Source organism: Lepidothrix coronata, unplaced genomic scaffold, assembly GCF_001604755.1.
Source record: "Lepidothrix coronata isolate B3197 unplaced genomic scaffold, Lepidothrix_coronata-1.0 Scaffold36, whole genome shotgun sequence".
Lineage (NCBI taxonomy): Eukaryota > Metazoa > Chordata > Aves > Passeriformes > Pipridae > Lepidothrix > Lepidothrix coronata.
In genome coordinates, this window is record NW_016690216.1 from 829,635 (window position 1) to 855,041 (window position 25,407).

At 41.1% G+C, this 25,407-nt stretch overlaps 1 protein-coding gene across 2 annotated transcripts in view; it reads left to right on the forward strand.

The window, feature by feature from the left end:
• The first annotated feature begins 6,547 nt into the window (after nt 1-6,547).
• LOC108496076 (serine/threonine-protein kinase Sgk3) overlaps nt 6,548-25,407 on the forward strand; it is a 56,560-nt gene continuing 37,700 nt past the window's right edge. The window contains exon 1 of one of the 2 annotated variants that reach the window (XM_017812471.1): nt 6,548-6,666. Coding sequence is in view for 1 of the 2 variants with exons in the window: in XM_017812468.1 (XP_017667957.1) it covers nt 15,407-15,477 (71 nt within the window). In the remaining variant the exon portion in view is untranslated. Of the gene's footprint in view, nt 6,667-15,403; nt 15,478-25,407 lie in introns of those variants that run through there. The other variant, XM_017812468.1, reaches the window with a different exon arrangement.

A 25,407-nucleotide genomic window follows, 5' to 3' on the forward strand; every position in this document is an offset into this window, starting at 1 on the left:
ATTAAATTGTTATTCTGACTTATAATCTCTCTTTTGAGTTGAGTTCATTTCCCCTGCTGGTTTACCTTTAAACCAGCACATCTTGATACAACAATAATGGAGCACCCTTATAACACGTCATCTGCCCCTTTTTCTTGTATTTTTTTCTAGAGAAATAGCTTCTAATTCTTGGCTGGATGCTTGAAAATTGTTATTTAATATATTTTAAATAAATAGCTTTAAAAATCTAAAACCAATTTAAAATTTAAAAATAATTTTTTAAAGATGTTTACAACAGATTTAAAGAATATATTGTCTTCCATTATTTTAGTTGATTGTGCTTGCAGAGATTGACTGTTAGATGCTGCAGCCAATGTTACTGGTGTTTCATATGACAAATAGCTCAAAGCAGCAGGGATCCTGAATGCAAAAATGGGATCTGCTTTGAATGCAAAAATTTAACAGGCTTGTGGTGTGAATGAATGAACCTTACAGTGTATGCAGTAACAAAAGCTAAAGGGCTTTTTGGTCTAATTAACTTTGAACTTTACAGAGAAAACACTTAAAACGTTAAATAGCAGCACAATATGCCACAGCGGTTGAGTAAGAGGATATGATCAAGGAATAACAAATTTCCTTTTTGGAAGAAGGGAAGAAAATTATGTGTGATTACTAGCTACCTGGACAGAGGATCCCATGATTAACTGCTTACCTCTCACCATTTCAGGAACAGAACTGTACTTACTTGAAAGCTGTTCCTAGTTAGGGGCTAAGCAACAGTGCTTACATGTCCTGAAATATCAGAAACTGGCAATATCTTCCTCCTATTCAATTCAACAGTATTCAACTTGACTCAAGATCAAACAACTAATGACTATTATTTAATAACAACTAAGAGTTGTTATTAATAATAACAATAATAATAATATTAATAATAACAATAATAACAACTAAGAGTCTCTGTTTCCACTCTGGACTGGGGCACCTCACCTAAATATCTGTCCACGATGAACTCCAATTCTGCAAAAATCTGATCTAGATTTACTCATGGCACGGATAAGTACAAACTAAAGTACAAAACTCCAACAGTGTAGGAAATATAACCAACTTAAAATGGTGGCTATGAGAAGGGTGACCTCCACACCTCTGTACCTGTTGTGATTTGGGTATTGATGTGAAAGCCTAATGGCAATGCTTTGGAGATCATTTTTTGGAGACACAATGAGAGTTAGATAGGGATCCCCAGATGTGATTTTGCAACTAAGTTCCAGGAGTTCAACAAAGCATTTAAGTTTCTTCTTATTTAAGATTTCTGTTGAACTTTCACCTTAATTGCTGTAGTCCATATTTCAAATGTTCAATAAAATGTGTTATACTACCTTATTGGAATAAAGTAAATACCTGTACCTTGTAAATCTCTATGCTAATTAGAAATATCACACAATCACAGAATATGCTGAGTTGGAAGGGACCCACAAGGATCACTGAGTCCAACTCCTGGCCCTGCACAGGACCATCCCCAACAGTCACACCATGTGCCTGAGAGTATCATCCAAATGCTTCTTGAACGCTGTCGGGCTTGGTGCTGTGACCACTTCCCTGGAGAGCCTGTTCCAGTGCCCAACCACCCTCTGGGTGAAGAACCTTCTTCTAATATCCAACCTAAACCTCCCCTGACACAACTTCAGGCCATTCCCTTGGGTCCTGTCACTGGTCACCACAGAGAAGAGATCAGTGACTGCCCTCCCTCTTCCCCTCACAAGGATGTTGTAGACTGTGACAAGGTCTCCCTTCAGTCTCCTCTTCTCCAGGCTGCTAGTCCCCTGAAGAGGAACTTTACAATTCCTTTGGGACCTTGCTCCAAAAAAAATGGAAATTTGTGTGCCTGAAGATAGAAACCTCCTCATGAACATGGATTCAGTGGCAGATGAATGCCATGTCACAACAAGCCTTTCTCATGCTACGTAATCATTAATCTATTTCCTTGTTAGCATGTGGTTGTGGGGGATCTAACCAGCCTGAACGTGTCCTGTCAGGTCTGCTGAACAGACAATCCTAGGTGAAAGATCATCTTATATAACTTTCTGCTCTCTGCTTTAAAACTTTCTTAACTTTATTTGTTCCACTTGCCCTCAGTCTATTACTTTCATCCCTACTTTGGCTCATAGCCTATAGTCCTAGAAAGCCTGCTGTAAGTCTACATCAGCTAACGACCATTTGTCTTTGCATTTTCCCCTCTGAAGTTCAGCCCACACTATTATGGGGCTTCCTTATGTGGGAGGAGGCAGAGGTAGGATGCACGAAGGCAGAGTTGCTACAGGGAAAGAAGTGAAAAGGGAAGAAAGGCAGAGACATGCAAACAGGTGAAGTAACAAAGAGAATGGAAGAAGGTATAGCAAAAAGGGAGAAGTCATGGTGGCCTCGCAAAAGATGTTTCTGCCCTTTGTTTGGTTTCTCATTATAAGGTGGAGAATGCATCATCTCCACAACTACTGAGTTACTGCACTAAGGGTTTACTCTGACCTTAGTCTGTGCACCAGACTGCTGATACTAACAGGAATTTTGTTATGCTTTAAAAGCAGTATGTTATCATCATCTGGGTTTTTTCCCCCCATTTTCTCTTTCTGTGTTGCTGGTGCTTCTAGGTGTGCTGTTCAGACATTGGCCTGTGTCTAGTTAAATAAATCAACCTGCCTGTAAGGAAATGCCTAAGAAAGAAACCGAACAATGGAGCAAACATGAGGGAACAAATGAGCACATCTATTAGCTTTGTTTGCTCAGCAGCAGGCCTGAGACTGACCTTTTAAAGATTTTCTAGATTTAGTGCTGCCTAGTATGGATGACATAGCATTAGGGACCTTGAGTGTGTACTTATGTCCTCCCCGCAGAATACCAGAGCAAGAGGAAAACGTGCCATTCTTGCAGGGAAATTACAATGGAAAAGAAGGCAGAATGTACTGGCAAGTAATTTTTCCCTTTGTCCTTTTTTTTTTTTTTAAGAGGCTTTTACCATAGGTGAAGTTTGCTTACATTGAAGGGAAGACAGTTCAGATTCTCTTTGGTATTTAGGTCTTCTGCTCTGGCTGTACAGTAGGACAGTAGCCTGAGTAGCAACAGAAGAGTCTCTGGTGCAGACAAATGAACATGGAAAGAGCATGAATTTACAGTCACCCAGGGACTACACCACTATGGCAATGTCATGGAGGGGCCAGGGCTGCATCTGCAATTGTGGTCTAAACTGGAAGCTTTTCCCCAGGCTGTCAGCATGACAACCCAGCACTTGCAAGAGGACCATGTCTTTCTCAAGCTGCCTAGTTTGTGCCAAAGAGCATGTGAAGCAGGAAAAAAATGGATTATATCAGGTCAAAGAAAGATTTGTGGTGTTTTTATACACATACACACACACAAAAAAGGACGAGAAGAGACTTCCAGTGGTTCAGACTCCTCAACTGATAAAATGCTGTTATTTATAGCTGACCTTTTGTGTTCCTTCCTACCAGCTCTGTGATTTTTAAGTGGCAGGAAAACTCTAGAAAGAGTTGTGTATTATTATTAGCTAACTGAAGTGGATTTCACTTTAAATTGATGCTTTCCACAATTTTTAATTTCAGATAAGGAATAAACAATACAAGAATACCTGGATAGACCTTTGGTAGTAGAAATCCCAGTGACAGTAGGCACTTTATCCAGTGTTTAAGAAGTATGTTGTGATAATACATCAGGTTATAGCCTACTTTGGGGTAGATCTTTCCTTTTTTAGGGAGGGGAAAGAAGCATTTTTTGTTGTGTTTTTAATTTTGCCCTCATATGGGAAAATGACCTTCCAAGATTTTTTCATCATTCAGGTTATTTGGAAGAGAAAGGAAAGGAGGAATGGTTACATCTATTATTCAGTCTTGCTCTACTAATTTAATCCAATGCAGAAATAGGTGAAAAGATGAAAGAATAATTCCTGTTAAATATATGCAGACTTAGGAGGAACAGAAGGTTACGATGATCATAGAATCACAGAATCATAGAGTAGTTTGGGCTGAAACAGATCGTTAAAGGTCATCTAGCCCAACCCCCTGCACTGAGCAAGGACATCTTCATCTTGATTAGAGCCCCATCCAACCTGCCCCTGAATGTTTCCAGGGATGGGGAATCTGCCATTTGTGGGCAGCCTGTTCCAGTGTTTCGTGACTCTCATCGTAAAAATTCTCCTCCTTATATCTAGTCTAAATCTACCCCCTTTCAGTTTAGAGCCATTGCCCTGTGTACTATTGCTACAAGCCCTTGTAAAAAGTCCCTCTCCAGCTTTCTTGTAGCCCCTTTAGGTACTGGAAGGCTGCTTGGTGTCATCTGCAAACTTGCTGAGGGTGCCTTCAATCCCTTTGTCTGTGTCATTGATGAAGACATTAAACAGTGCCAGTCCCAATATGGACCTCTGAGGGGCACAGCTTGCCACTGATTTCCACTTGGATGTTGAGCCATTGACCACTACCCTCTGGATGTAATCATCCAACCAATTTCCCATCCAATGGACAGTCCACCCATGAAATTCACATCTCTCCAATTTAGAGAGAAGGATGTTGTGGAGGACCATGTCAAAGGCTCTACAAAGTTCAGATAAATGACATCTGGAGCCCTTCCCTTTGCTGCTGTAGTCACTCCATCATAGAAGGCCACTAGGTTGGTCAGGCAGGACTTGTTCTTGGTGAAGCTGTGCTGGCTGTCTCAAATCAGCTCCCTCTTCTCCATGTGCCTTAGCATAGCTTCTAGGCAGATCTGTTCCATGGTCTTCCCAGGCACAGAGGTGAGGCTGATAGGTCAGTAGTTCCCATGATATTTAAATGTACTTCAACTTTTTATTTTAAATTATCTAAATAATCTGGCAATTTTCCGAGTTCATATTTTTGACCATTAGCACAGTTTTAAAGATGCTGTCAGTCAGAAAGAAAAATGTTTGACACAATAGCAGTTGCAGCAGTTCAAGTGTACAATTCCAGTGAGTGGTGGTAGACTAAAGAAAAGACAAAGACCAGAAGTGAATTTTAGGTATGGTCAAATGACTGGGCATAATTATGGGTTAAATCAGCATTCCCACTAAAAACGTGCTAGCAAAATCTTTAAATTAAGAGAGTGAAAGTGGAAGCTTGCATGAAAACATACCACCTTGGCAAGAGCTGTTTATTCCTACCTTTCCTCAAAGATGTGGCTTTTACCTGTAGTTTTTCATTTCACTCCTTTGCTTGGGAGTCCTTAAAAGCTGGGAAGTAAGGTACTATCCAAACTGTTTTGAACGGACACTGTAATGTAGTGATGATTCTTTTAAGATATACTATGACATCAGGTTAACCATACCAGACCATCATATTAAGCTCTTTGTCTGGTATTCACTTTTACCCATACTAAAGTCTCTGTTTTATTTCCAGCATCTCAGGATGCAAGAGCTGTTACTTTCTCGCTAGTCTCTTCCCTTTCTCTTACTGCCGCTCAGCAAATTTCGCCTGCGCCCTGAGTGTGCTTGGTACAACCTCCCTTGTCTCACATCCCGTCTCTGAGGCCTTCCTGAAATTCTCCTTGTTTTGTGAGGCCTCCAGGCTGGTGCCATCTTCTAAGGTGTGCCACATGGGAACCTCAGCTAGCCATACCCAGAACCATGAATCTGATAGACAGAAGTGTTTTGAGGCAGAATGGCACAAATTAAGGGTGGGGTGGGTTTTAGTGTGCTGCACCCTGTGGTATTATGTGGTGAAGAAAGTGTGTCAGGAAACATGGAAGAAGCAGCCAGAAAAGAGACAGCAAATGTTGCTTCAGACAAACTGATAACTCTATTTTTACCACATCCTGCTGTGAGAAATGAATACTGAAAGCGATTATTGAACTAAAAAAGGCAAAATAATGCCTAGAAGACAGAGGGGGGAGGATACTTCTGCACCCCAGATGACGTCTCCGATGTTTCTTTCCTCCATCCAGCCCTATTAATCTACTTTTGCTGCCCAGATGGATGAAATATTGGCATCGAAAATCCATCCTCGCTTTCCGTGTCCGGCAGTGACAGCTTTGCAGGGGACAGAGCGGCTCGGTCCTGTGCAGGCTCCGTGCACGTCCCGATGAAGCACAATCCCTGCCCGCGGCCTCACAGCATCGCCAGCCCTCGGAACCCGCTCCCGAGGCGCGGCCAGCGCGCCCGCTGGGCGCTGGATGTGGGGAGGACCGCGTCGCCCTGGATTATCCGTAGGTTTAGCGGGAGGATCGCGCTAATCCGCCCCTGCATCCCACGTCTCCGCGTTAGGCGGCAGCCGCAGGCTCTACGGTCCCTCAGGGAGCTGCAGCCGCGGGGCCCCGGGCGGGAGCGGGGCCGGCTGCGAGTCCCCGCCTGACCCCGCGCCGGGCGCGGCCCGGGGGGCGCTGGTCGGGGCGGGCCGGCGGCGGGGGCGGCGAAGCGGCTGCGACACCGACACCGACACCGACAGCGGCCCTGCCTGCGCCAGCGGGGAAGCGGCTGCCGCCCGTGGCCGCCCGGGGAGGGGGCAGCCCCGCGGCGGGACCGCGTCATCCCGCGGCCGCGGCGGGAGGAGCGCGGCTGACGCGGCGGGGAGGAGGAAACGGGAACTCGGGCGGGCGGACGGACGGACGGACGGACGGACAGACACCACCGGCCCGCCCCGGCCAGCGGAGGGACGGGGGGTCGGAGGGAAGCAGGTACGCGGGGTCCGGCTGTCCGGGGGTCCGTGCCCCCTCCGACGGGCATGGGAAAGAGAGGCCGTCCGGCGCCGCGGCGGTTCGGCGGCCGCGGGGATACGGGACACGAGGACGTTTTGTTTCCCTTTTGTTGCAGCCCGAAAACGCCTTCGTGCTTTGCCCGCACCCCCGGCGCTCCCGTGGAGTGTGTTCGGTGTGGCTCTCACGGGGGGGGCTCCTGCGGAGGGGGACGGGGGAACTGAAAGTGTTCCGCAGGAAAGCGCTGCTCCCCGCGTGGGCGTGCGGCTCCAGCGGCAGGGATCCACTTACGGACACGGGGCAAAGTGCTCACAGACGAGTAAACAAACACGGAGAAACTTCTGCTTTTCTTTTTCCCCCAGTGACTATAATTTTAGATATTGTACTTGCAAAGAAGTTGCAAAGTCATTCAGCATTTCACATTCTCCTCTCCTGTTGTTTTTTTTATTCCCACCCTTCTACAGTAGTGTTACTTGGCTCCTGCTAGTACTCTTGCCCGAATGTTTTTATGGGTTACTGCATGTTTGTGTAGTTTTACTTATTATGCTTTATTTTGCATGGCTGGCTGGGTGTGGGAGGGTTTGATTTCTGGGTTGCAACCACAGGCACCACTAAACTCCAGTTCCACTACTTAATTCAGTAAAGACAGTAATGCTGCAGACTTTTAAGAGGTGAAGGATGGCTTGGCATTTACATTTAGAGCAGGTGAAGGGACCCTTGCCCAGAGAGCCTTTGCCCCGTGCCCAAGTAGGATGAAGAGATCTGGCTCGCTTTGCTTTGTGCCTCACGGAGGAAAAGAAGTGGACATAGTTCATGTCTGAGGTCCCTCTTTTTAGTGGTCTGTCTGCTAGACAGGCAAGGGCTGGAATTGCCTCTTCCCCCTTCCTTTAAATACCTTCAGTATGAGAGACGGTTGGAGGCAGGGAGAGAATTAAAATGTTTCCTTTTGTGCAGAAGGACTTGCAAAGTATTGGTACTTCCTGCACAGGTCTTTTATGGGAAGGTACAATTCTGACGCAGACTTTGAGGATTTGCATTAAGGGGAGAACTGGTCGAGCTTGAAAGGGTATCCCATAAAATTCACCTGTGTGACTTTGTATTTGCAGGATGTCTTTGGCTCAGTGCTTTCATGAGCATTGGTCAGAACTCCTTGACTTCCCCTTGCTGACACTTACATGCTCCTGCATAGCTCTTTTTTGATGTGAATTCTTCCAGGCTCTTTCCCTTAATTTTTGAGAGTGTATGAAGAAGATAGGAATATGCACTAGTTGGCGTCAAAAAACATTTAGTGATCTCTGTATTTCTGTCTAGCAAGTATTACAGCCCCTTTGTTACATGCTCTGAGCATTGAAATAGCATTGACATTTATACTGGGCACTCAAAATAGATGTTGGCAGCCCTTGCATTTAATTTCTTTCATGCTAATTTAATAAATTCAGTACCTATTATAATCCGAAAAGAGGATTAAACATTTCCTGAGGGAAAGGAGAGTTATGCGGACTGGTGTATACATGGGCTGCATCCAGAGTGCTGCAAGACTTGCAATTCATTGGTTATGCTGTTCGGAGTGGATCTTTATTCTGATAATCAACAGCTCATAGCCGTTGTTGCTTTTTACTATTGCTGTCTGCATTCTCATTCTCTAAGGACAGGTGTCTTTTTAAAGAAGCCTGACGAAGCTGGATGTTCAAGTCTCATTGAACAGAAGTCTTCAAAGGACCTACGAGGGGACATTAGTTATATGGTTCCTAGCCCACTCTGCTTATAAAAGAATGTATTGCAGGGAGCTCGTAGTTCAAGTTTTAAGATGTGGGCACTTTAAAATTACTACTCTCTGCATTTTTTGACTTGTTTAAAGCCAACCCACTAGTAGGTGGATAATTTGACTGTAATGGCATGTGTTTAAAATAGTGATTGCTGGTTTTTAATATGCAGAATTGCTTCAGCCTAGCTAACTGGAATAGCTGTAAGCCCCCAAAGCTGACTTGACCCACCAATAAGATAATTCAATTGGGTATGCTGAGGGCCAAAAGTAAAGTATATGAAATAAATTGTCCTAGGTATTAGCAAATAAAAATAGATGCAAAGCATCTCTTGTCTCTCCTAGGATCTAGGGTTTGTGATGGAAATCATCTGTCAATCTATAATGCCACACATGCTAATTGCAGGTTCATGTTAATCATCACTCTCTAAGAGGGTATGTCAAATCTTATTTTCCATCCCATCCATATAGGATAAGCTTCTAATAAGCTGTGATCCTTCAGCCACATCCACACATCAGTTCTCTCCTGGGTTATCCTACCTATAACCCAGATCATTTTCCAGATGGTTTCAGTTTTATAATTTGCATGCAAGTTACTGGGGCTTTTTTGTCCCACGGCTACAAGCCATTTTGTACACAAATGCCCTGCATTTTTGCATGGAAATAGAGCTCAGATTACACATATTTGCAGTTGCACATTAGTTTTTTGTTTTGGCTGTCTAATTTGTCATTTAGAAAAATGTTATTTCAAAGGAGTGTGCGCTTCCCTAAAGGAAAGTCACTATTGGTTGGTTTTGTGACTTCATTTTTGGACATCCTTAAGTCAGTGAAGACTTATTCTGCTATGAATTTTTTTTTCTGTAGACCAAGGAACTAGAAACTAGCATAAGTAATGTATGTATTTGTATAGACTGAGCTGTAGTAAAGCAATATGTTGTTTTTATTTGAATCCAGCTCTATGAGTGTTTATATTGAAGGATTCATTTTGTTCCAGTTTAAGTAGGATCCATATGCTAGAATATCCTGCAGAGCAAACACACTTTCCAAAGTAGAACCAAAAGGCTTCAGCATACTGTAAGAACATTTTAAAATGTGTTAATCAGGTTCCTTCTTGCATTCCTAGTTCTCGAACAGAATTTATTCCCCCGTCTTCCAAACCACCTAACACTGTGCCTGCCTGATTCTGAAAGTGTCTTAAATGTATTGGATCTCCCTTTAAGCAGAAAGTTCTTAAGCACCTTATCTAGAGCTGCTGCAGTTGAGCATCAAAGCCCTTAGGAGATGAAGAAACTAGGACACCTGGCAAGCACATTGTAAACACACACCCTGATGGGATTGGTTGTGTCTTGAAATGCAGTTGTTTAGGCTTCCTTTTTTAAAACATTGCCAGAAGAGGAGCCAGTGCTCACCTTTCCCTGAGAGCTCCTGGTGGTAAGACTTGTCTGAAGAGTAGACCGTGTTCTGGTAGTTGAAATCTGGGCTCCTGATCCATGTGCCCAAGGGCTTCGAGCCTACATCTTCTCCCACCTCTGTAGCTGTTGAATAGGCTGAAGGAAGAAAGTGAGAAGGCACGTTTCTTTCCTTGTGTTCAACCTGGGCCCTTGTGTGGAAGGTGCAGCAGGTTGCCTGAGGCTGACATGAGGGAGCACTGGAACCTGACTTTCTCGCAGCAGTTTGTGTGTTCCACTGGGAGGAGGGCTGGGATCTAGTGGTTGGTTGCTCATGATGAGACTGTTATCAGAGGTGAACATTTTCATGACATCCTCTACGTTTCAAGAGAGGATCAAGACTTGGCTAATTGCTCTAGGAGAAAACTGGGCCTAGGAGAAGAATGGGCTCAGAGATCTGCAGTGAGTGGTGACAGCTGTTCATAGTTCTGGTTTAGAAGTTTAAGCCCTCAAGCTGCAGTGGGGAAAGCGTCCAGTGTTTCCTACCAGAAAGCCCCATTTCCAGCGCAGGAATTTCCATCCTGAGCCACCTCTCTTGCACAGTTACACCTATCTGTATGGTGATAAGTGTCAGCCTGCCAGTTCTGTATTATGCAGATTTTTAGGTGTCATTGTAAGTAATCTGTACCACAGATTTGGGTGTTTGTGACCTGACCTGTAACTCAATTCCCTCATCCAATTCTGTGTTGAGAGTCTTCTTCCCTAACCTTTAGCAAAGGAAGAAGTAAGGTTGTATCTTCATGTGATCTTTTCACTAACATTTCTCAGACACCCTGCAAGCATCATCTGATGAGGAAAGGGAACTTCTTATTTCCTCATATTTGAAATGCTTTGCTTTGCAACTACAGTCTTTCTTTGTTTTAGGGCAGGAAAGCACCTGGTTGAAGGGGGAGTGTTTATAAGCAAGATCGGTGTCTAAATTTGATTCAAAGCTCCTTTATTCAAAGAGATGTCACATCTTATTTCTTGGCAGTCTTGTTTGAAACTGTGAGGGCAACTGGCAAGCTGCTAGTGCTAAGTGCCTTGCCAGATACTATTGCAAAATGCTGCCCGCGAAGAAGTTGCATAACTTTACAGACCGTTATATTTCTCTTGGAGTAAACCAAAGGGGTACCAGCTTCTGAACCTTTGCCTCTGCTGAGAAGCAAGATGGACACGTTTCCACCAGCTTATGAGGCACCAACATGTTGCTTTGCTGCTGCTGTCTCTTCCAGCTCTTGCAATCAGTTTTCCTTCAGTGGTACTTCTCTGTCTCTTGTTTATTGTTGTGAAATAACCAAGGAAACAGAACTATTTAAAATATCTTCACTGTATTGTTAATTGCAAAATATTTTGGAACAGACATCAGACCAAGAAACGCTTTGCCTCTGACTCTGGACCCAATATTGCTACTGTAGCAGGTCCGTCAGAATATGAGTTATAACTCATATTTCAGTGCTTATTGAACATCTATGGAACTGAAGTCATTCCCCAAGTATTTGTATTTATCAATATAATGTAGGATGCAAAATCTGATGTCTAAATATATGCAAACCATGTGCCAATTTTTGAGAATTTGTAACTTTTCTCTTTGCTGTTAAAACAAGGCACCAGTTGGAAACACAGTTCTATTTTTCAGAAACTGTCTTGATGGCTATTTCAGAGCTTTGCATCATTAATCTGTGCTCAAATTGATATTTTAATGAGAAAATGTAAGTGCTTGGGAACTCGCAAGAATTGTTGTCCTGTGATGTTGCATATAACATTGCATTACAGTGAAATTTCTGGATTCAGCTAGGAAGATAAGCTGAAGGGGTAAGTGCTGCTTAGGGCTAAACATCTTAAATCATGCTGTTATTCCAGTTAGAAGAAACCTTGGGAGGTGGCAAGTGTGACCTCCTGCTTGAAAGAAGGTTAACCCCAAGTTCAGACACGGCTGCTCAAGGCTTTGTCAAGCTGGGTTTTGAAAACCTCCCAAAGACAGAGACTCCACAGCCCTGCTGGGCAACCTGCCTCAGTGGTTAGTTATTCTTGTTGGATTTTCCCTTCTCATGCAATGCAACGTTGAGAGTCTATGTCTGCCTTGGTACCTTTCTTGAAGACATCAGGAGGCTGCTGTTATGTGCCCCTCAAGTCTCCTCTTCTCAAGGCTAAGTCCAGTTGCCTCCATCTCACCTCCTAGACCATGTGCTGCAGCCCATGACTATCTGTCTTCTCGCCTCTTCCATGCCCTGTGTAGTTCCTGCTTAAGAGCAGGAATGTTGGATATATGTATTTAGATGGAAGTGTGCTCGGTCTGCAGGACTCTGAACAACTGTGTTTATATTGTGATAATTTAGGTTTAGAGGTTTTTTTTGTTTGGCATCTTAGTGTTAGGTATTTATGAACTGGGATCACTGTCAAGGCCTAAAATATATTTCATACTAAGTTTAGTAAATAAGTAAGGACTGAGCATTCAGAAAATGAATGCTTTTACTCAAACTCAGTGGAATTTCCACTTCATGGTATGTGTTTTGCTTTAATGCTGGGAAGAACATAGAAGATGAACAGGAGGCAATTAAAGAAAAAAAATGATGGGACATAACCATACTTTGCAAAAGCAAGATGCATTAAGTCTACGAGTTTGGAATGCTACCAAAAACTACAAACCAGAGAAAACTTAGGATAGTTCAGAAATAAAAGCTACCTGGCAAAAATACCCAGACTGTCAAAGGTGTTGAAGACAAATGCACCAAAGAACTAGAAGACTTCTTTGTTGCCGTACTAGTGGTGCATCTCGAAGGGGGGGTGGGGAAGGAAAAAAAAAGAAAAGGGCTATGTTTTCATAAAAGGTAAGTAAAAAGAACATGTATTAAAGAGTATATAGCAGTGTTTTATGAGAGGTAAGAAGTGAAACAGAAAAGGGTTATCTGGAGTTATAGTAGATACTGACAGCCTAGAATCCAATTTGCCTCCTGATTATTTTTCTCTGGTTTTTTCATTTAAGCATTTAATTTAAATAATTAACATAATGGTATTAATTTATTCTCCTAGTATTTACAATAAATTTCTTGTAAATAACTAACTTATCAATTATCAATTATCAATTGATCTTTAAAAAGGGTCCTCAATTTTTCAGACTAGCATAGAAATGGTTAAGCACCATATTAATATTAAAGCATCTGAATTTCACATTCCCAAATTCTTAGTAAGAGAATATCTGGTGTCTTTGGAACTGTTGGGACTAACAACTCATTCCTGCCATCCTTTTGTTTTCAGAGCCCTGATAGAAAACATACGGAATTTCTGTCAGGGGACCAACAAAACTGTCCCTTGGTTGTGTCCCTTGAAAATAATGTCATACTTCCAGCTGTGACAGAAAACCTGAGAAATTACACTGCTATGGTGAGAAAGCGTGGCCAGCGTGCTCCAAAATTTTCAACTGTCTTGGTGCAAAGTGTTTGTATCAAGAATAAACTGTGCTATTTCCAATGCAGATTTAAGTCTTGTGTATGTGTCCACACACATTGCATGTAACTCTAAAGGCATATGCCAGATAGATTGGTTTAACTTCAATTTTCTTTAGAATTTTTTGGAGGTTGGCTGTCTCTTTGGTTCTCTTTTCATGTTAACTAATACGTTATGTAGCGGATGAATAGGATTCTTTATAGAATTATCTAAAACCAGGCACTGATTTATTTGAAAACAAAGGGTTTCTTTAGAGCTAAGTTTAAGCTGGCATTGCCATGAATCCTAGAATTATTCTACATTTAAATGAGAGAACAGTGATGCACTTGTACTTGGGCTTTGAACAGCACAGAGCTGTTGACCAGAGACTCAGAGACCGCTGAGCAAATGTGTTTAGGTTCATTTGCTGGAGTTTCCAAGCCTACTTTTCTCTCCTTACACAGATGATGAGAAGCAAAGCTAAAAGGACACTAGAAGCTGCACTGATCAATTTGTTTGGAGGTAGACAAATTGTTCGTTGATGTGCGATCAAAAAATGTATAAAACCCAACTGTAGTGATCTGAACACATACTTTTTCTCTGTTTTGCTTTGGGGTGTGTGGGGTCTAGAGCACAGCAGCTAAACAATACTTCACTTGTTTATAAAAAACCTTGGGAAGAAGGGGTGAGAAAGAAGAAAATATTTACAACAGTTTTCCACCCAATTAAAATCAGAAGGCATACTAAAAAGGAAAGAGTTCATCTGTGGTCCAAGCCAATTAAAAGTACATTTTGCTGCTTGGATGTTAATTTACACATCCAAGGGAATGTAAATTTAAACTAGAAGTTTGACTTAACCTCACCAGCTCAGGTGAACTTCAAATTTATGATTCATTTGGTTTTGGTCATGGCATCTGGGTGTTTAAGCACATTTTGTGTGAATTGACATTAGAAATTCATAAACTGCCTTAAAATGTTAAACTTGTGGAGTACTTCACCAGAATGTGTAAATAATGCCTGTCTCGCAGACATAGCTCTGCAACATGAGCTGGCTCAGATCCTCAGTTAAGATATTCTTACGTTTGATACCTTCAGCCATTCTTCCTGTTGTTTAATTATCTGGGAATAAAAACAGAATTCTGTCGCTTCTCTCATGTATTAAAAGGTATCTCAAATTTCTGTGCAAACATTTTAATTGTGTTTGTTGGTATTAGTTGAGGTTGTTTGTAGGTTTTTTTACACTATAATGTGTGTTTATTTATAAAGAATTTGACTAGAGGTGGAAGGAGGACTCTCATAACACAGGGTTTTACTCAGAAATTAAACTGCAAACTTGTCAATATGTGCAAAAATCACTTTACTGTTTTACATAGGAGCATCACTTGAAGTGACCTGAAAGAAATTTTATCATCAACCACCCAGCCAAATCCCAGATGATTATTCAGGGAACCATGTTGGATGAGTGATGTGCACAGAGTAAGAAACAAAACCGCCCTTGACAAGGAATCTAAAGGGACTGAATATTTCAGAAGCTACAGAGCATAAGGAACAGAGGATGGCCTTGCAGCTCAGAATCTAAACAGGCACGCACACAGACGTGCACAATTTGACACTTCTTTAGGAAAAGAAAGTTGACAAAATGAAAATATGTTGATATTAGGAACTGCCAAGGAGAAACTGGAACATTCTTTGTCTTGGTTACTGCTCTATTACTTGGCAGCTGGAAAAGATTGATGGCTTGGGTGCTTGGCCCTTTTTTTTGGTTCTGCTGTTTTAATTTATGAGCCAGAAAGTCCCCAGACATAGGTCCTCGTTTAAAGAAAAGAAAGAAAAATAAGATAGATTATTAGCATTGTTATTTTAAAGCAAATGCAGTTGAAATATTAAAACATTGTGATGGTTTGTTACAGTTTATTTACAGATCTGCCAAAGATGTCCATATGTCACATCAGATGTCATTTAAAATGGTCAATATGTTGTCTTGAACCAGTCAGTGCCTGGTGCCCAGACACTTCACGCTGTCACTCCAGTCATGTTTATTGCTGCATAGCATTTAGATCAGTCTAACAGTTGAGTAAAGCAGTGTTGTTCTGGTCTGCTACAGCTGATGCCTCCTGCCTTGCTCTCTGCCATATGGATGCCACTGTTGGTCCCTGGATTCCTCTGGTTTGGCTTAGGGTGAGTCTCTGTTATTAGTTCAGTTCAGGAGCTGCTTTTGGAGTACATCCCTCACCATTCCCTTTGCTGGGTGATCTCGGGGAACATGAGCTGTATTCCTTTCAGGTGAAGCAAGATTGGAAGATGTTCTTCTGGAGTGCTTTAAACACCCACTGCCCATGTGGGTGTCCTACCCACAGGACGACACTGAGATAGGTTGAAGCAGAACATACAAATCCTGCCATGCCAGCATGGGCCATGTGAATGCTGCGTCTTCAGCAGCAACTGTTTTCCTCTCTGTGGATATGCTTTTCTTGCACTGCATTACTCGCTAAGGAAGATGTTGGAACGAAAACTACAGCAAGGGCAGATCCAAGCAACTGGAGCCTGCCTTTTCTCTTGATTTCAGGTGCAGCCTCATTAGTTGTTGCTCTTGAAAGCGTAACACACCTCTGAAATGACTGTCCCTGCAAATGACAGTCTCTTTTTTTATCTTTCTTTTTCTCAGTTTCCTGCCTGGTACTTGACTTCCCTCAGGGCTTCTCCTCTCCATGCTTTCAAAACTCTTTTCCTTCCTCTTACTTCTGGTTTGCCAGCATCGCTTTCCTCGAATATTGCTCCCAGCCATAAGGTCTCAGTCTCAAGAAGTCATGTAACTGTCTCTGCCCCAAAGATGTAATCTGTCTTTTATGAAGAAGTATTTGCTTCAGCTGTATTTAAAGTTCTTTGCTGATGAAGTCTCTTCCAGTGCTTCACTACCCGTCAAATATTTTTTTTAATGTTATCTCCCTCCTCCATTGTTTAACCTGAACCTTTCCTGTGCTCATTTTAAACTCATTAGGACTTGTCATATCCATAGAGACAATTCCCTTCTCTTTGAAGCAATCTGCCAATGTAACAGCTTAAGTGGATTACCCCCTACTCCCCTCCCCTACTAACAACTAGCTTGTCCATCCCACTTCCCCCTAAGTCATATAATCTAAATTAGTTTGCATTCTCATTTCTCTTTCATAGACCCTCTGAGGTAGGCCCACATCTTTCATCTGTATTCAGACACAAACAGAGTCAAGTAGAAGGATTTTTTTTTTTAATTCATCAGATTATGGACAGGCTTTCCGCTCCCAACACTTTTATTTTATATCTCATAGTGATGTTTGTCTTTCTTAGAACAGCATGACATTTGTCTCTTGTGACTTGCTGTAGTCTGAGGCCTTGTTTCCTATCCTGTCTTTCTATATTAGGTGTTTCCTGCCTGTGGGCAGTATCTTGTACATAACCTGCTACATTTCACTCCATCCTTCCAGATCACTACTCCATCCTGACAATGATATATTTAACCTTTGTTTCTCACATCCAGAACTAATATTTATTCTTCCTGCATCTGTAGCCTGGTTGTTAAAATATCTCGAGGTGATTTCAAAGCCTTTCTAAAGAGAAGATGTGACATTTGTGATTTCTCTCCTACCTATCTGGAAGGCTGTCAGAGGAAGTTAGCAATGTGATTTAACAAATCTCTTTTGGCTACTACTTAAGATTATCTTCCAGGTGCTGCTAATTGATCTGTTCTGGATTGTTTTCCCAAGCAATTTGAAGTTAAACTGACTCACTGGGTCTTTAATATCCTTACCTGTTTTTTTTGTTGCTTTAGTTTGTTTGTTCGGTTTTTTTCCATTGTGCACACATGCACACATTTCCATTCACATTCTCTCTCCCTTTCCCCTTGAAATTTTACCTGTCATTGCTGTTATTTGTGCTAATTGCTGCTTGCATTTGACCCTTTTGGTGAAGACTGATGTCCTAACCATGATAGCTTTCTGGATGTCATCTCTCATCAGCTTTTCTTTGTGTTGTCTAGGGTAGCAAGATTTTCTTGCTCTTAAGCTATAAACAATTTTTTTCCAGTAAAATTCTAACTTAACCATGCTTATTCTCATAACTATGTACTTCTTATTGCTAGCAATTTGACCGTGTTTTCACATTCTGTGTCTGTCATGATGAATAAATCTGCTGCACTGTGTTCCACTCCTGAGAGAGAACTGAACCTTTGCGTATTCACCCTTGGTGACTCCAGTGATGCTAAAGGCTTACCATTGACTTTCTTCAAATCTATGATGAGTAAAAAAGTCTGAAAGTGTGCTCCCACCCTGATGTGGGAAGCCAGTCAGTGCAGCACATCCTCTGAATTAAAGCTGCGACATGTGCTGCCATGCTTTGAAAAGAAGGGGATCTGGTTAAAATTCTTAAGACAAATTCCACAATTTATGTGTTCAGTAGATACTGACAGTTATTCTCTGAAATAACTTTTTGTTAGTATCCAATTTACTTACTGTCATACCTCCCTACCCCCATATATTCTTGGGGTTTTTTACTGGGTGTTTTTTTTCCTTACAAAAGAAAATCTCAAAATAATTATTATTTTTTTTTTTAGTCATAAAGGAGTGTAAGTTCTGCATGTTTTTCTACCTCCTCCTCCAGACACTACAGGAAGTCATAGTCTCTGTTCTCAACTTTCCTGGACATGCAATAAAAAAACTTCATATAATCCCTTGTAAATCTCACTAGATCCCTGCTTTCATACTCCCACAAATCTAGCAAGCACACAGGTGTAGTTTGACTTTATACCTGTTCACCATGGTAGTGATACTAATGCTTTCGAATTTGCATTTATGTGAAAAGTCAAAAATGTCTTTTTCTTTGGTATTATGTTGGTGTTTTGTTTGTCCTTTTTTTGTTCTCTTTTTGTCTTCTTCAACCGTTGGTCCTTTTGTTAGCTGATGGAAACTCTATTGTCACTCCTTTATCCCATGAATTGCTAAGGTAATCTGACTTGTGTGACTTGAGACATCCTTCCTGTAAACCGGATTTGAAAATGTGGTACTAGTTTAACTGTGCAGAATCAGAGAAAGGTAAAACCCATGGGTTGAGATAAGAATAGTTTAAGAATTGAAATGAAGTAAAATATAATAATAGCAACAACAACAATAATAATGAAAAAGGAGAAAACAGAAACACAGGAATAAAACCCAAGAGAAAGACATGGTGGACAGTACAATTGCTGACCATCCACTGACTGATGCCCAGCCCATCCCTGAGCAGTGATCAGCCCCTCCTGGCCAACACCCCTAGTTTATATGCTGAGCATGATGTTCTGTGGTACGGAATATGCCTTTGGCCAGTTTGGGTCAGCTGTCCTGGCTGTGCTTCCTCCCAGCTTCTTGTGCACCTGCTCTCTGGCAGAGCATGGGAACCTAAAGAGCCCTTGACTTAGGGTAAACACTGCTTAGCAACAACTAAAACAGCACTGTGTTATCAAGATTATTCTCATAAGGAATCCAAAACACAGCACTGTACCAGCTACTAGGAAGAAAATGAACTCTATCCCAGCCAAAACCAGGACAGTTCTCAATGAATGCAATAAAATGTGTATTAAAAACTTTATTGAGCAATTATGCACACTGGAGTGCTGGAGATAGGAGTCAGCAGTACAAAGAGTCATCTTGCTTGCTCTGACTTTAAGAGAATCCTCAGTACTTCCGCATTTCTCTTCTCAAAATTAGGCATTATTCTTATAACAGCTAGAAATTAGCAGTACTTGTATTTTCTGAGTTTGGATGCTCTTCTGAATCAATCAGTGGAGGTAGATGGGTGAAGGATGAAAATACCCGTCCTTACCCCAACTTTATTTTAATAGAGGTATGTGGTGAGGACCTTTTGGCTGGACATCTGCCTGCCACCCCAGGCTCCCTAGGGGAGGTGACCACGGCCGCAGCGCAGGCGTCCCCGAGGCTCTGGCCTGCAAACAACTGTGTGTGGGTAGGCGTAAACTGGTGACAAACAAAGGGGGAAAAAGGAGCAGCGTAGGCCTGGGAGAACCACAGTTATGTAAAGGTGAACAATGAAACATTATTTCTGAAGTGGGTATTTTGAAGGGCTTTTACTGCAACACTTTTTATATAAATGAAAGGTACATTTGAATCGGAAGCAATTTGATGTAGAAAACTGCAAGTGACTCATCCCAAACCGGAGGGGAAACAGAGCTAGTGTGGCATGGAGAGATTTTTGAGTGCTTGCATGGTATCTGATTCAGACTCGAGTTAAATTTTCATCAGTTAATCTAAGAGTGAGAGATATTAGTACCCTCCTCCAACACTGCTCCTTTTAGCATCCATTAGCATGGTGCATATTTCAGTTAGGATATCCTCATCACCATCACAGTTGCATCCAAAGAGAGATTGTTGTTGGTAGATTCTTGAAGGTTGCACAGATTCTGCACAGATCCCATATTTTACTACCAATGCAGTAACAACGTATTTATCAAGAGCATTAGTTCAGGAAGTGTACAGCTTCTTGAGTTCTCATGGCTTTACAAAATCTTTATCTTCTTTCTAGAACAAAATTTTTTCTTAGTTTAATTCAAAGATTTATAAAAAACATTTAATGAACCAGGCTGACACAAAGATTGGCATGTAATTAACAAATGTTGACATTTTGCTCCTTTGTGTTCTTGTGCAAGCATAAAACTGTGCTGTCATCTACAAAAAATAATTTGTTGGAGAAAACTGTAGATGGAATAAGATTTACTCTTGATAGATCCAAGAGTAGCTTGGATTGTGTGCAGGAACATTTTCATAAGAAACATTTGAGTAATTTGAACAATGAGTCTAAGAAAATACTATGTCTTTTAAATAATCTGGTTCTTATTGTCCTTTTTAAAATGACTGTATGTACATCAAAGCTAAATGTCAATAGATACAATTTTGTGATAACTTCTCCTACTTAGCATTCATGTTCCATGCTGTAACCTACAATATCTTTCCTTGTTCCATGTGGTCCTTACCACTCAACACCAGCTAATATCAAAAAATTGCTGGCCTGAAAGATTAAATACTGCCTTATTCCTTTTTTAAAACTGCATAATGGAACACTGGTCTTGAGCTAATATCAAGATTAGAGGGATTTATTTAATTGTTGCTTATGCTTCATACTTAGATTTACAATATTCCATTAACTGGCTTCTGATAGATTGCCATGTAATAAAAAGAAAAGCAAGTTAAAGAAAAAATTAGTTTAGTAGAGTCCAGGAGTTGATCATCTCTGCTCTGTCCCCGCTTCTTCTTCTTGTATTGGTTTTACTTGATATAAGAGGATTGGATGTATCTTTATGTAAATCTGTCGCTGATGTACCTGTATATAAATCTATTGCTGAAACTCACTTAATAGTTCAGACCCACATGCACCCTTCAAGCTCCCAGGACTGAAAATTAGAGTATATGTTCTTGGAGAACAAAAAGCAGATTCTAGTTGGTAGATGGAAATACATCTCCTTTGTGGATCAAGAATAGGTTGGGCACCTGGCAAATGTGAGGAAATTACTAGATAAACAAGTAAACAAAGTAAGGACAGCAAATAATAAACTCTTAGAACATTTTTTCTTAAATCTGTGTCTTTTTTGGATTCTAAGATACAGCTTCTTGCTTCGGTAGTTGTTTTTTTTAATTGTTGTTACCTTTTTCTTCTACTCTGAGTTGGTGCATGACAGTACTTTAGTGAAATGCGCATCTTTTGCTGCACACAGTTTTTAGAAGTATTATTAACAGAATAGCAAAACCAAATCTGGTCTATTCTGTAGATCTTAGGCTGCCTTTAAAATGCTTATATTTTGGAAAAAGGCTGTGAGCCTTTTGTGAAGGGGCATACACACCCCAAACCAAAGCCCTTGTTCAGTTTCATTGAATAGAATACCAGTAAATAGCTTGAAAATGCAAACATGGTCCTTGTGTTCATGCTCATCTCTACAATTTGAGGAAGAACTCTTGACATTCTGGATAGACCCCACCTACATAACATTGTGTGCCAGAGAACTTGTTTACCAAAGCATGTTTGTTCACCCCAGCCTGTATTTGCAATTCTGGTAGAACGTGCTGTAGCTGGGATTCAGGAGGCTGAAATAAGAAACATCCATACAGAATTACCACTTAGAAAGCTTTTTGTCTTTTATACTTAGCTTAGCTTTGGTATACTGTCCTGCACAAAATGCTCAGATCTGGAAACTCAGAGACTTGATGTATTTTATAGAACTGTATTTATAAACAGAATTCCCAAAAGTCTTTATTAAGAGCAAAATGCAGGTTGTACAGTACTATCAGTTGGGAGGTTTTTAATCAATTTATACTTTATGAGCTGCAGTGTCTAACCTCAGGTTCACAGTGTTTAACAGTTTATTAGTGTTTTATGCCAGTCTGCTGAAACTAGTCCCAGAATATGACAGCATATACCAACAAGCTGTGTATTTGGCATGTCAAGCACTTCTGTTGCTATATGCCTATAAAGCAGCCGGTTATCTTTGTCTTTTTGTTATATGGGTATCCACCCTTGGAGGACTTGGTGGTAAGTCAGGTCCAATGTATTTTTTTTCCTTGTATTCTTGGAACCCACGTAAATCTTTGTGCCTCCATGTAAACAAGTGGAGGTGTCTTGAGGCAGTATCCACACTGTAAGTCTCCAAGACAACTGATAACTAAGGTAAACTAGGCTATCGTGAGTTTGCATTTATACTGCTGTTCTGTTTCTGGTAGCTGAACTAGTTTGTGGAAGTTTCACTTGGTACCTGCTCCAGCACACTTGCAGTGAGTGAGGGTAAGTGCAGGGCAAAAAGAGATATGGGCCACATGCCCTCCGTGAGTGGTGCTTCTCCTATGGACATAGCTATGTTTGGATGACATCTCCTGTTGGAACCCTGCCAGCTATTGCAGTGCTAAGTGAACAGGATGTAAACAACAGGGTTTGGGTCAGACAGTTCATGTGCACTGAATTCACCATTCACTTTAAATGCCTTGCATGCCATGTAATTTTTAGAAACTAATCTTAAGTGGTTTGCTTTATAACAGAAATACATTGTTCAACGTGCCCTACCTGAAAAAAGCACTCCGTGTATGGCAACAGTAATACATTTTAGTGTGCACATGAGGGAAACAAAGAAATTGAAGAGGATGAAGTGAGGAAAACAGAGATGCTTGTATTGAAATTGCAGATATGGTATTTCACTGCCTGACACTGCTTTTTTACATTGAAATTTCATCATGCTTGTGTACTAGCATTCCTCTTTAGTATATGCTTCAATTGATTTAGACCAGTTTTCTTCTTAGCTTCTGTGAAGAATTTCTTCGATGTGGTGCTGCTGTCATTTTTCTGGTTCATGTTACATATACTCTTGTGATATTTGTGAAATGATGCAGTTTATTATGGTTTTTCTATAGTTTTCCATCATTTTGGTTTGTGGTGTTTGCTATGCTAAGTGAGAGTCCATGTAGTATTGTTGCAGATCCTGGGTTTGATCTTCATTAGCTTCTGTGCTCCTGGACATTCTTCTTGTAATATGTGTATCATGTTCTTTGTGTTTGGAGTGTTGGAAACTGGCAATTCACTATGAATATCACTATGAATGAAGCTTCCTTTTACGTGTCAAGTTCTTACATTTCGTCAGGAGCATATAATATTAAATCTTTCAGTCGTACTTGTTTAAGTGGCTTGTGCTAGTTTCAGGTGGGTTGGTTAGTTTGTTTGGGAGAAGGGGTTGAAGTACATGTTTGCAATGAATCAGTCTTTTAATTATTCATTTCATTCCTTCAAACTGAAAGACTGTAATCTGAAGTCATTCTGTAGTTGATACAGTGTACTAAAAGAAAGTAGGGGAAAAAAACATTTCCTCTGCACAGCTCATGTAAAACAGAGCCATTACTCAGACTTCTCTAATAAGCCCAGGCACACAACTATGAAAATGAGTTAAATGAAAGCTATTAATATGCATACAAGCATTAAGTGTTACAAAACCAGCTTTGGTGAAGAACAGTTACCTGGTGATACTGTTGCTTGCACATGCACTGTGAGCTTTAAATCTTGTCCATCTGGCATTTCTTCCACAGTTTTAACTCTGAGGCTTTCAGCTAGATCACCTTCCCACTGAGTGTCTTCTCTTATTTGATTTTGTTCATGGTAGCCCATGTGTCTAGGGAGTCTAACAGAAGACTCTTTTCTCCAGTACACAACTTCTGGGTATCACACTTTGTAGTGCTGAATGCCTGGTCCCAAACTGGCCCATTGCCAAGCCCCTTCATCACCTTGTTCCTTAGCAGACAGTGGGGTATGAATATGGATTAATTAGACTCCAAACAGGAGGCTGGAAAGTGAGGGCAATTGATAGAACAGGGCAGATGCGTATCTGTCCTCATACCTTTTATGAGGTCTTTGTGGCTGCCAGAATCCCAGGTGTTAGACAATATTTGCCCAGAGTTGCTCTACCTGCATGATTGTGAGGTCCATCCATTGCAGCCCGAGGCTTTCCAAAGAGTGATATCCTCAGACTGCTCAATGCTGTGTAGGTGGATACACCCTGCTGGGAATTGGGTTCTTTGATTAAAACAATGGGCACATGCAAAGTTAACTACAGTGGCCATCAGTTGTCTCCTGAGTGCAGTCTAAGTTCAGGGCTTGATAGGCTAAAGGCTAACAATAATTATTTGAAAGATCACTTTGCATGTATTACTGTGTCACGTTAATGCCTTTTGGAGGGTTCTAAACAGACAAGCATTTTGTTTAACTTGAGTTGCCAATTGGTGGGATACTGCCACAGAAGAGTTTACGAGTTCCAAACATCATCTCATCTTAGTGTGCAAACCTGATGACTAATTAACGGACTGTTCTGGGGCAAGGAGGTTGTGTTGTCCTTGAGTGTGAGGAGTAGGACAGTGATAGGCTAAGATACTCCTTTGCAGATGTAGGAACTGAAACAGAAAGCTGTGGTGGTGGTGTTTGAAGCTGATAGTGTTACTCTGTTAGCTGATTTTGTTACCCAATGACCCACTATGTTTTAGCAGTAATTACAACTATTGGGCTACTCTTGTTGAGTGGCTTGACTGTGCTTTTTGTGTGAATATTTGAATATATACTAAAATTTCCCAGTATATACATATGGAACGGTGTTCACTAGTAAAGGTACTGGCTACATTTAAGCAAGTTATCTGCATTCCTGCTTTTCATTGTTTTACAAATTTTTTATGGTCTATTTTTGTCTGTATAGTTCTCTTGATGTTATAAAACTAGACTTTTGATCTTTGGTCAGGGACAAGGTTTTCATACTGATTTAAGGACATTTTCAGTAAAAATAGAACTGAATAGTTCAGATAGTTGTTACCCACTCATGCTGGGCTTGGAGAAACATGTTAAAGGTACTGTGCATTTCTGTGACCTCTTATATTTGCAGTGGATTGAGACAGGTCCTTAATTTCTCTTCCCTTTTTTTGTCTTTTCCACCCCCACCACCCAGTCACTGATATTCCTCCGCAAAGACTTAAAATACTTGGGATGACAGCGCAGTACGTGGATTTGTAACATTCTTTAGAAGCAAAGTACTGCAAAACAGTGGAAATGAGATTCTCTGTGTGTATTACTTGCCCAGGAAATGTAAATGGGGAATGTAAGGGAGTTCCTGGGGACAAAAATGCAGAGTGAATGCTGACCTTTAACTTCACTAAAAGGCAAGTTGAGTTCCATGCATTTCTCCATTTCTCTTGTGTTATGCAGTTAACCACCAGGTATCCACCTTGACATTAGAATATTAGCCTTTAAAAGCTCATCAAGTAAATCTGTAAATCAGGATTTATTTAAATTTTAGGACCTTAGCAGTGTTTTGCATAGGATGACACACCAGATAGATGAACATGCTGCAGATTGTATTCATTCAGGCAAATTACAATGTAAGGACCACATTCCTGATCACTAGTTACTTACTCCGGAATAGTGAGAGGAACTGCATAAAATGAACCACTTGACAGCTCAGTCTTCAGGGAGATTTTAACTGTGAGGAAGGGCAAATAGCCGCTCTTTAGTCAAAGGTTTAGGGCTTAGACCATGTGGCCAGGTAGACAAAGTTAAATTATCTCTAGGCCAGGGTCA